General features: G+C 27.2%; 1 protein-coding gene across 2 annotated transcripts in view; it reads right to left on the minus strand.

Annotated features, from left to right (window-relative positions):
• Positions 1-527: 527 nt before the first annotated feature.
• LOC105844054 (ETS domain-containing protein Elk-3) overlaps positions 528-13,072 on the minus strand; it is a 31,355-nt gene continuing 18,810 nt past the window's right edge. For both annotated transcript variants that reach the window (XM_065814015.1, XM_065814016.1), the window contains exons 2-5: positions 11,346-11,439; positions 5,274-5,317; positions 1,719-1,945; positions 528-1,359 (exon numbers count right to left, since the gene is read on the minus strand). In XM_065814015.1, coding sequence (XP_065670087.1) covers positions 637-1,359; positions 1,719-1,945; positions 5,274-5,317; positions 11,346-11,439 — 1,088 coding nt within the window. In that variant the 3' untranslated portion in view covers positions 528-636. The remainder of the gene's footprint in view (positions 1,360-1,718; positions 1,946-5,273; positions 5,318-11,345; positions 11,440-13,072) is intronic.

Genomic DNA, 13,072 nt, shown 5'->3' on the forward strand with positions numbered 1-13,072 from the left:
AAATATTTATTAATGTGATTCTTAAATTGAGCTACGTTTGTCTACTCGATAATTTTTTATGGTAATACATTCCAGTCATTTACAACTCTATTAGAGAAAAAATTGTTTCTGATTGTGTTAAATTTGCAGTTATTGTGTGTTTTTATTGACTCTTTATGTATTTTTTAAAGTTGTTTTCAAAATTTAAAAAACATTTAGATTAAATTTGTAATTGATTAATCAAATTACTCTAAATGTTTCTTTGATAATGAGAAAGTAACCTTTTCGTCTTATGAGGGGTAGTAAAAAATTGTTGCAGTCAAAAAATAAAAATCGGTTTGTCTCGATTGCAGGTTATAATAAAATCAGAAACCTCTACTTTACCACAAGATTTTAGTTATTTTTAAATCTTGGACCAAAAAATCTGCTTAGATGAAACACTCTAGAAACTACTTATAACAAAGCTTACCCTTACTCATGACGACCTTAAGAATGCCAACGACAACGATAACAACAAAAATCTGGGAAATTTAAGAAAATATCATATCCATAAATTTTTATTTTTAATTAAAAAATGCTTATATGTATTTAAAAATATCTTTGAAATGACTTATGTAGTTATGATAAATATTTTGTGAAAAAATGCATAGAAAAACATTAGTTCTCAAATAGATCATTTAAAGATGTCTGGTTTTCAAATTCATTTTTATCATCATAACTGTAAGTTGAATTTGATCCCATAAATGGATCTTTTCTACATTTATAACTTGTAGCTAAAAAGTCTGTTTCAATAGTTTCTCCATGAGTTTGATCGGAAAACTTAATCACATTTTTGAATTTATCTCCCTCATAAGTTACATAAATAGATTTGTCAGTTTTTTGCAAGCTGTAATTATTTTCTACGTTTTCAAGCGTTGTTAATGCAAAAGAATTTGTAGGCAACATACTTAATGGTTCTTCAAATAGTTTTAAAATGTTTGGATTGCTCTCAGAAATTAGTCTAATTTTTGCACTATTAAACATATCTATCGTTGTGGGGGGCAAAAAATCTTGAGATGAACTATACCAATAATGACTGGTTCTTTGGCTATTTATAAACTCTGCAGTTATTTCACCAACTGTCTTATGAACTAAAAATGGTTTTTCAAGATTGTTTTTTTCATTCTCTTTTGGTAGTAAAAGATGATTGAGGCCTAAAGATGATCGAGGTTCTTTAGATAATACTTCAAAAGATGATCGAAGTGTAGATGGTAAGTGGTTACATTCGTTAAAACTTATATTTTCTTCATCTTTAACATCGCTTATATTAAAAAACTTTGAAATGTACTTTCTGGTTCTCCATGACAAAATAAATCGGTATGAGTACCTTCGACCGTGTACCTAAGTTGTAAAATAAGTATTAGCAACTGCTTCTAATATCGTGAATTCATTTCAGTTAATTTATTTTAATTAATAAATAAATATAATAGGTATATTAAAACAAGAGATTAGTTTTAGTTCAATTAAAAAAATATAATTTCAGTTAAATTATAAAATATAGAAGAACAAATCATAAAAATTCATATCCATCATAATGTTTACCATTTTGACCATGAAATATTTAAGATTCTGAAAATAAAGTTCTAGATGTCTCTATAATATGCAATTGTAAAGTGTTGCCTTTTCTTTATAACAAGTACTTAAAAAAAAAATTATAAAAAGTATAAGTAAATATTTATTAATACTTTATAAACTCAAACCTTTTCTATAATATTTTTTCCATAGTAGTAACGCAATGCACGACTAAATTTTTCGTAAGTCATATCCGATTTATTTTTTACTGAACCCCACAAATCAGCAACTCCATTTGTATCGGTTATACAAAACTCTAAAGGGTAATCTTTATTCCAATATACATATCTTGAAGTTATGTCTCGATTTAAAAGATGTAATAAAAACTTCCACAACGGAACTCTTTTACGGTGTTCTAAAAATTACCATTCAACCAGGTACAAAAAATTTTTGAATTAGTATTATAATTTTCATTTACTCGGTTGAGCACTCTATCTTGTTGAATACATTTTTAATAGAGTGAGTTTCGCACGTAAGTGCGAATAGATTCACTTGATTAAAAATGTTTTTTCTAAAGTGCATTTAGACTATATTTTAAAATAGTCTATTCGCACTTTAGTAAAAAAAACTATGAATTAATTTTTTTTAAATGAAATTTAACAAAAAATAATAATTTATAATTTTAGCCATGTATTTTGAAAGCAATTTATTTTAAAGTAATAATAAAAAATTGAAATTCCTTAAATAAAATTTTCATTCTTTAGAAAAAATAATGTGCCAGTAGATAAAATAAATTTTGAGAAGTAATTTTTTTTATAAAAGATCGTCTGCCCTACCTAAAACCTTTGTCATTGTATTTACACTACACTGTGCCTATCCCTAAATAACTGTATACAGTGTGTAGACACTGTGTACAGTCTACACTGTGCCTACCTTGATTTAGTCAGTCGACGAATGTGCACTCTTCAACCCTAGTAGACTTTTAAATTTAAAAATCAAATGTGAAAAATCTTAGTTGTTTCAATTTTCATTAAATTGGAAGATTTTTCTTTTTTTTTTTATTAAAAGCGTGAATACACTAAAATTAAATATAGCCTTAAATGCATATATATATATATATATATATATATATATATATATATATATTTATATATATATATATATATATATATATATATATATATATATATATATATATATATATATATATATATATATATATATATATATATATATATATATATATATATAGGATTTAAAGTTTTTTTTTTCTGTTTATGTAAAGACGCCAAAGTCTAGTCATTTTTTTAAGTTCATCATTTAAATTTTCAGCTATGGGTAAAAAATGTGATGCGACAGCAGCAAAAGTTAATCAAAAAAAGATGTCTTTTACAAAATAGAAAATATTCTCAGGGAAAAACAGAAAAAAGCCACAAATCATATTGACTAAGTTTATCCATGAAGCTGGTATTTGTTTCAGACCGGACCTTTCACAGAAGGCTGAAAGAAGAGGGATTAATGTGTCATTATTCAGCCAAGAAGCAGGGCGTCTCTACAAAGTTTTTGGGACAATGTATAAAGAAGTCTATGAGAATCAGTTGCTTTCCCAAATGGCAGCTCGGTCTAAAAATGTCAAAAAAAATTTTAATAGTCATAAAATGTCAAAAATCTTATATTTATGCAAGATTGTGCAACTTGCCACACAGCAGAAAGTTTTATGGCTTATTTAAAACAGAAAAAAGTTTATGTATTGCTACAACCATGGCAACTCACCTAATCTTAACCTCATAGAAAACATTTGAGAAATAGTAAGCGAGAGATTGGAAGGAAAATTCTTACTAACAAGCAAGATCTTATGGAAGAGATTATCAGGATCACAATAACCCAAAGTTGACAGAAACTATAAAAAAATTAATTGCAAGCATGCCAAACACATCAGATGTAATTATTGCAAATAAAGGCGGTTTTACAAAATATTAATACTCTATATATTTTATACAATTTATTGTAATAACCAATAAATCTTCAAAATGTTTAAACTTATTTGTTTATTTTTTATCAAGTATAACTTTTTAAATAAAAGTACAAGTTTAAATTGCACAATTGTTTTTCTTTTTGCCTGAAAATTTATTTTTACACAACATTTACAAAAAGTTAAAAATGGTCCTAATGTGATGACCGACCACTGTGTTTATATATATATATATATATATAGAACCCTTAGATGTTGTCCGAAAGTTTTTTCGATATTTTATTGACAAAAAGTAAAAATTAAAATGCAAGACCGGAATTTTTTTTTTTTAATAATGATAGACTGCCTGCCCCAACCAAACCCTCAGTCGATGTAGCAGCACTCCCTTGCGGGTCAGGCTATTTGTCAGTCGATGTAGCAGCACTCCCTTGCGAGTCAGGCTATTTGTCAGTCGATGTAGCAGCACTCCCTTGCGAGTCAGGCTATTTGTCAGTCGATGTAGCAGCACTCCCTTGCGAGTCAGGCTATAAGATAGTCGATGTAGCAACACTCCGCGCATGATTTACAGTAAAAAAAATAAAAATAAAAACATTTTATTAAAAAAAATAAAAATAAAAACATTTTATTAAAAAAAATAAAAATAAAAACATTGTTTATATTGTTAAAAACATTCAAAATGTTATAAAAACATTCAGAATGTTTTTAAAAACATTCTGGTCAATTAAATTTGCGTTTTTGTGGTTTTTTTAAAAAACGATTCATTTGTAATTAAATTAATGGTTTTTACTTTCGTCCAACACGGAAATGTTGGACGAAAGTCAAAAGTAATTAAAAGTGACGTATGTGTTGGCGTAAGAATCACTTTTTTCCTTCCGCTCTTCCTAAAGCCAACAAACTATAGAACTATATATATATATATATATATATATATATATATATATATATATATATATATATATATATATATATATATATATATATATATATATATATATATATATATATATATATATATCATATATATATATATATACATATATATATATATATATATACATATATATATATATATATATATATATATATATATATATATATATATATATATATATATATATATATATATATATATATATATATATATACATATACAGGTTGCAGCATTTTTTGATGTTGGGAACAAAAATTTTTTTGGGGGTAGTTCCCCAAACAAACAACAAGTTGATAAAATGTTTTTTTAAATGTTCTATATTTATCAATAAATTTTAAATTACTAACAATAATCTGTTAGCATTAAAAAATTATGACTTTATAAAGTTTGAACTCCCCTCAGTTTGAGGAGGTTACAAATTTTATCAGGTATTATAGAACATTAAGGATATTTCTTTTGGAAAGTAGAATATTACCTTGAACCAATTATTAGAGTATAATGTTACTGAAGAGTTTGATTGTTCAAAAACAAAAGTTTTACTTCTAAAGAAGTAAAGTTAGCTTTTTTTTTGAATAATCAAACTCAGAATAAGCCAAATTTGTTTATAAGCTATTTTTGTCAACAAGTATAAAAACATAAGTCAAAATTTAAAAATTACGTCTATCACTTCCAGGGATGCGAACTCCAAAAAAGACTCCGGGTTTAAATCTTTTTTTTTGGTGTTCAGGAGCTTAAAAATATTGGATGACTTATGACTTACGGTTTTAAAGCCAAGCTCTGGAGCATAAAATGCCGCAATACTACTAATTCTATGTATTTTAAAATAATTGAGTAACTTACGTTTAGTATTGGAAGTTGCGCTGTAGTTTTCATACTCATCGACTCTAAAATATTTTTTAATGTTACAGAAAGATTTATTATATTATATAATACAAGTAGTATAAAATGTAATATTAAATTTAAGTGTAAAAATTTCAGAAAAAATATTTTTGGAATTTTCTGTTTAGAATTTAAAAAATATATTTTATTTCTTTTTTCATTAAAGGAACTTTCTGTTAAATGAATTTATAATATAAAAATAAATTTTATTTATTTGGTTATTACAGGCGTTGTGCAAGCTCCAAACTAAGTATATTTATGATTATCTCAAATGATTATTTAAATTATTAAAGTATGCTGTTAAGTTATTACATACTAACGTGGTAACTATGGTATCTAGTATCGTAAAATCCGCAAATTCAGTACCGCAAAATTTTTTTACATGAAAAGTTGTAAAATGTGTCTCAAAAATGCAATTGAAGTAACCATAAAACGACGATTAAAGTGTAGAAATATTTTAAATTTCTACTAGGATAGATTATTTCTAAATGCTACAGCAGTATTCCTAATATCTCCAGATATTTCATGCTTTTTTGACTTTAAGGCCCCTAAAGGGTATAAAATATTAATCAAATACATTAGGCCGGGTGAAAAAAAAATTGCTTTTACTCAGTGTTATTGATAATTGTAAGTAATTACAATCACCAAAATTACAAAATTAACTTCTATTGACATAAAGCTTAGCAATTTCTCAGTGTTTTTCAAGCAAATTGCTCAGCTTTACTTGAATAAAAGTTAGTGCGTCTGTGCTCAAACTTTTATTTACGTAAAGCTGAGCAATTACTTCAAAAAGCAGAAAAAAAGCAACTACTTTTTTTTATTCATCCGGCCTAATATAGATTAAACATTTTTCACCATTTATGTACAAGGGCGCCGAGAGGCGTCCCTATTTTTCAAATTTTTCTTAGATTAAAGAATTATCTGCTGCCCGGGGACAAACTGTGTTTTGTCCCTTTTGACTCCTCTCGGCACCCTTGTTTATGTACGCATATTGATTTCAAATGACTGAAAAAGTAAATAAAAGATTTTTTGTTTTGACCTTTTTGGTAAATTTTTGCCCATTGTGTTGTGGCTCAAACTTATGCTGTGTTTTTACTTTTATTGATTGATTGATACACTTGATGACTTCACTTAGTATGGGACAGACGCTTGCTAAGGAGGATCAGTAATTAACTAAATGACTTAGGCCTTTCCTCCACCTAAGTGACTTAGGCCTTTCCTCCACCTAGGGATTTTTACGCTACTTTTTTAAAGGTTTTTGTAAATAAACAAAAAATAAGTTTTTTAAGCAATCTTCTTTTGTTAAACTTTCATAAATGTTTCAAAAACTTAATAGGTCTAAAACCAATAGCGTTATTTGATCACATAAGCTCAACCGTCAGAATTAGGGTCGGATTCGGTAATGCCGACCTGACTGCCAACCTGAAAATGTTTGTGGTTGGCAAAAAATTGCTGACCTCGATTTTATGTTTTATGGTAAGACATTTGTACCAAATAATTTTTGCCAACCTGATGCCGACCTCTATAACATTGAGGTCGGCAAGTTATTGCCGACCTCATTTTTCCTAATTCCGAAGGTTGTAAGCTAGAATTGAGGATGTTTTTAATTACCTATATAAGAACGATATGCGGTGTAGTGGTAGAGCACTTACCTCATAAACGAGAAATTCCGGGTTTGACCCTCACTACGTCTCTGGTAGTACGACGCTCAACTTGTTTCTCCGTGCAGCGTCCTTGTTTGTTGAAGTTCGTCGTGTTTCGGAGTTATAGAGCTGAGGGTTGTAATCTCAGTTAAAGTAGTCTCCTCTGTAGTGACTTTAGGGAATAGAATTAACATAAAAAAAAAGACTACGGTTTTCGGTCGAATGGGTGAGAGTAGATATCTAAATACGAATAAATATTACTTATATCTAATATCTATTTTATTTTGGCTTCTAACTGCTTTTGGTTGGCCAAGAAACACTTTGAAAGCAGGTAGAACTTGATTATCTCCTACGACTTTCAAAAGTTTTAAAGTGATCCGTTGGTCCTTGGGAGAACCTGCTTCAGAACTTTGGCTCAGTCACCAAAATTTTCTGGTCTCAGCTCCAGTAAAACAAAAACTCACTCTTTAGGGCGCTCTGTTATTTCGGTTCCAGTTGGAGGAGAAAAAAAAATCTAAGACATAAAGACGCAACCAGAATAAATATCTTATTTTTATTACGCAGCCTAAAGTATGCTGTAAAATTAATTTTTAGATATCAAGGAATTCCAAAAGGATCTAATCACAAATATTTAATGAGAAAGTTTCTGCTTTCTTCCTAACCGATGTTATTTTATATGGCTAGAGTGAGGATTGAATTTCTAACCATTAGATACTATACACCGCACTCTAACCACTGTGCCGCGTCTCTTTATTTTGGAATTAAAGGAATTTGATTGTTAGCCACATTCAACTCAAAAAAAAATTTTAATTTTTTTCTGTATAAAGTTCACTAATGTTTGTTCAATTAATTTTTCTAGAATTCACCTATATTTCATACAGGAAACTTGGATGCTAAAAAGTCAACACCCTACTGGACAAATAAACGATATTGGTAAGGAAGGAGTCAAATGCTTCTAGTCAAATGCTCTTCTGCATTGCTTTATATTAAGGCCGTAAGGACTTTTTTGAGCACTTCAATAACCACACACACGCGCGCACGCGCGCGCACATATACACACAAACTTCACCATTTTATATAAATTTCTAGATATATAGGATTTTTTAGAAATTGACGATTATGCCCCTCTACTTCGAAACCCGTGTCGTCAGCTCTGATTCCCTTTGAGTACAGCTAAATCTTAAATATAAATATTATGCATATATATAAATTTTAATGCGTTGTAACATACTCTAAAATACCAGAAATTTACTAAGAATTTGAAAATATATAAGCTATAATTTTGATTTGGTGTACAGCAGGGCCGCCGAGAGCCGTCACGCTGGGACAGCATTCCTAATTGGCGCCCTTATTTATCAAAATTTCTCTATATTATAGATGAAGAACTTTTTTTTTAGGTATCTTGTTTTCATTTGGCGTTACTTGGATATCTGCCACCCGGGACAAACTGATCCTTTCGCCCCCCCTCTACCTCTCGACGGCCTTGGTGTAGAGTATTGATAGCTTTAAGTTGATTCAAGAAAAATAGATGTAGTTTTAAACATCTAAACACAGCTATTCATTAGCAGAATGCCTGTTTCCACACTTTTTTTTATTTATTTTTGGTAACAACCATTTTTATTTTATAAATAAAGCGAAGCGGACTTATAATTACACGTGGAATAAGAGCTTGTTTCGATTAACCAAAATTGCCTCATTGTTGTATATCCTCTTTAGAAACTATTTTTAAAAACCATTATGTTTTCACAAAACTAACGAATAAGAAAAAGTAGAGATTTGAAATAACCTTTTTTTTTTGTTGAGGAAAATAAGTTTTCGTTACAGAAATAATATTAAAGAAACTTTCAGTTTCTTCTTGAAAATATCAAAATTTTTCGTTTAGTGTTAAAATTATTTTAAAAAATTTGTTAAAATTCCTGGTATTAATGAAAAACAAGATTTTCTAAGTTGTGTTCATTTTATTTTTAATAAATTTTTTTTTATTAATATATATTATATATTATACTACTTTATATAATATTACTATCGAATTATTAAATTATTATTATCAAATTATCAGATTATTGTTATCAAACTTAGGTTCACACATTCAAATAGCTTTATTCAAAAATAGTAAAATACTCGATGTTTTTCATTTAAACATTTTTCAAATTCTGTACAATGTACAAACTAGAGATAAAAAAAATCCGATAATATTTGATACACATTTCAACAAATTAAACATAGATACAACCCAAAAAGGTTTTCAAGTTACAACTGTAAACAACCTAAAATGTATTATTTGGCTACCAAATTCTCTATTGTCATGAGAGTTCCTAAACTATGGAAAACTTTGATCTATATAATACAATGACCTAAAAAATTATTCTTCCTTTTTTCTATTTAAACAAAAAGTTAAAAATAAACTTCTTCATGTTAATGAATTAAACTCTTTCTAAGGTCTTAAGGTCTGAAGGTCATAAGGTTTTTTATTATTTTAAATTTTCTTTAAGCTAATTTATTTGCTTATCTTTTCATTTTTAGTTTTGACTTAATATTTAAATCTAATTTTTAATAAGGTTTTTAAACAAAACAATTTCGTTTAAAATAATTTTTGCAGTTATATGATATGACTATAATCTAATTATATTCTAATTAGATTTAGATATAATTAATAATATTATTTTCTTTTAATTATTACTTGTTATATTTATATGCAAAACAAGTAACCTTAATTGTACTTATAATTTTTAAATGGTACACAGTAATTTTATTTTTTTACGCTTTAATAATTGTAAGACGCGCTTTGCAATGAAAGCACGTCACAGATTGCGTGGAACAGTGGTAAGACAAATATTGTCTTTATCACTATTATAATTACACAGGGAAGATTGTCATTTTTCCCTGAGTAATTATAATTTACATTTTATATTATTGTATGCATCTTTTACTGAAAAAAATATTACCAATAAAATTACTATTGCATTAGTATTGTTATTTTTCTGGGTTCTCCATCCTTTGTGCACCCTTGATTACAAAATTACTCATTTACCAAAGTGGTAGAAAATATGCAAAAGCAATATTATACTTATAAGAGCTGACTAATTTAACATTTTTCATATTAAAATTACAGTTCAGGTCAGTAAACTTAATACAACAAAGCCTGAGATTAAAAGACAAAAAATATATAAGTATGGTCTACTTCAATTCAGTATTGTAACATGATGAACATATTACAAACACTAGTTTAAAAAAAAAAATTCTAAAAGCTAATGTTTCTGAGTAAATTATTTTTTCTTTTAATTTTTTTGTATTCAGAGAATATAAGTCAGGATTTTTGTAAAAACCTTCGAATATTTGGCTGTCTTTTAATCAGTGAACAAAAAATCCCTTCGAATAAACAAAAATTTTGAGTAACTGCAAGATTCAATTAACTTAATAATATTTCCACGTATGTTCAGGAAAACCCGCGGGAATGAAAATATACTTGAATAAGTGAGAATTTTTAGTGCAAATACGATAAACTGGGTAGACTGTATTTTTGATTTTATTTCGTTATTTATTTCTTTATTTTATTTATTTGAGATTAATGTATTATAAAAATTTTAATGTATTATAAAAATATTACGCTGCGTGTTTAATAAATTATGATTACTGTGGGTGTTAAATAAAATATGATTACTGTGGGTGTTTAACAAATTATGATTTATTGTGGGTGTTAAATAAATTATGAATACTGTGGGTGTAATAAAATGCCCACAGTTATCCATAATTTATAAAAGTAAAATAATTTCAAAGTAAAAATTTTGTCCCACTTACATTGTCCAACTTCGTTTTGCTCTATAAAGTAGCATGTATCCAGGGTAGATAGAAGCTTTTTATTTTAAAACCATAGTTTCATTTTTTTTTTTTTGATTGTAATTAATTATATAAATTTAAGCATTTTTAAGTTTATTCACATTATTATTAATGTATTACAAACATCATACAACTAGGCATATATATACGTCACATGTTACGTATACATAAACTGACGAACCGTTAAAAAAACTTGCAACAAAATGTTTAAGCATCAAATCATAGATTTTGTTTGCAGCAAAATAATCACAGTTAGTTGTGATTGTATTAATATATACTTTAATTAATTTAATAGTACATTTTTTAAATTAGCAGTTGTGACTATAATTTAAACCAATCAAATTTTCTCAAAAGCTAATCGCTGTATTGTTCTTAGCTAGGTTTGTTCTATTTGTGTTCTCAGCTAGGTTGGTTCTATTTTTGTTATTAGCTGGGTTGTTTTTATTTTAAATAGTTTAAATACTGAAAATGGTTTAAATGCTTGAAATCAAGCAATCATTAAGTCACAAACAACCATTAAAGTAGACTCATTTAATTAAAATCTATGGCTTACCTTTCACCCAGCATATCTTCTAACGTTTCTCTTCTAAGCTGAGCTTTCATCTCAGCACTTTTCCCCAAAACATTGCATTTTTTTGATGTAGTCTCTAAGTATTTTCAAATAAAGTTTACGTTTATCATTTATTATAAGAATAATTAGAAATAAATGACTTCCTTACTCCTACATAAGTTAGTTATCGTGGGCTAAATTGATTAATAATTATAACGTTGTTTCCTCTATTTTTTAAAGGAATTTAATTGAGGCAAACCACACTTATAAACTATATAGTGATTATCATTTAAAAGATTTGCGCTTCGTATATTTTTGTTAATGAGAATAAATAACTATTCCAACAATAAGTTGATGTTTATAGGGAAATACCGTAACTCTAGTGCGCAAGTATTTTTCAAGTAAATTTTACAAAAGAAAAAAAAAATTTATGTTAAGTTTTAAGTTTTCGATTTCGTCATTAATAAAAATTGATGTTCTGATGTTCTTAAAATCAAGTTAATTTACTTGATTAAGAAGTAAAACACTCGACAGGTTTTGGTCTAAATATCTAAAATATAAATGCGTTTCGTTTTTTTGCTATTCATTATATCAGACTCTAAGGTGAATGGCAAAAATGTTTTGTTAAATTTGTTTTGTTAATTTTGTTTTGTTAATTTTGTGTTGTTAATTTTGTTTTGTTAATTTTGTTAAAAAATGTTTTGTTAATTTTGTTAAAAGTGAATGCCAAAAATGTTTTGTCAAACTTTATGGTACCTAATTTTTTATCTTAATAGCATCCTTTTTCATAACTCACGATTTACGATAAAAAATGTATTCAGTGTTTGCTTTACAAACAACTTCACAAGTTTATTTAATAATACACATTAAACAACTACTTTTTATTTAAAGTTTTTGTATATATATATTTATATATATATTTATATATAAATGAGAACAAACCAAAAACAACAATGTAAAAAAAGACATATTATTACAATCGAGTTAAATTTCAGTTTGAAATCTATCAACGTAATAAGAAAAATAAAAAAAATAGACCTAGTTAACTTCACTTGCGAATTTAAAATTAAAAAAAGATGTTAAATCAATTTTTTTTGAAAATCTTTAGTTTTTGCAAAACTGTCAGCCATAAAGCAATAATATTTTGTCACAATATTTATGTTATCATAATAATTTATTGCTTGTATGAGTTTTCAGTTTGCATGTAGAAAAATTTGTAATCAAAATTAATACCACTGTAAAAAATTAATTCATTTGTAATTAAAACGAGTAGTTAAACATTTAGTTATGTGATTGGGGCAAGATGACTTAACACCTGGTTATGTGATCGGGGCAAGATGATTTACGATGCATTTTCTGTCTCCAACTACATAAAATTTCAGAAACTACCAACTATTATTATCGCAAAATAAACATTCATTTAAAAAAAAATTGTACCCGTAGAATAACAGCAATAACCATGTATTAGCAATAACCCTACCCGTAATAATATTACCCATAATACCCGTAAAAATTTTATTGAGTTTTTTTGTTGTTGTTGTTGAGTTTGAGTTGTTATATATAAATCCATCCCAAACTCCATTTGCGATTGCGCCCCGTTTTTCCGAAAATTCTGAAACAAATAAAATTATTATTTGCGTGTACAAGCAAGGAGTTATAATAGACCTATTAATAGATCTATTATACCTCCTTGGTACAAGCTTTTCAATAAGTGTTGTTTTTTTCAATAG

This window comes from Hydra vulgaris, chromosome 12 (assembly GCF_038396675.1).
Source record: "Hydra vulgaris chromosome 12, alternate assembly HydraT2T_AEP".
Classification (NCBI taxonomy): domain Eukaryota; kingdom Metazoa; phylum Cnidaria; class Hydrozoa; order Anthoathecata; family Hydridae; genus Hydra; species Hydra vulgaris.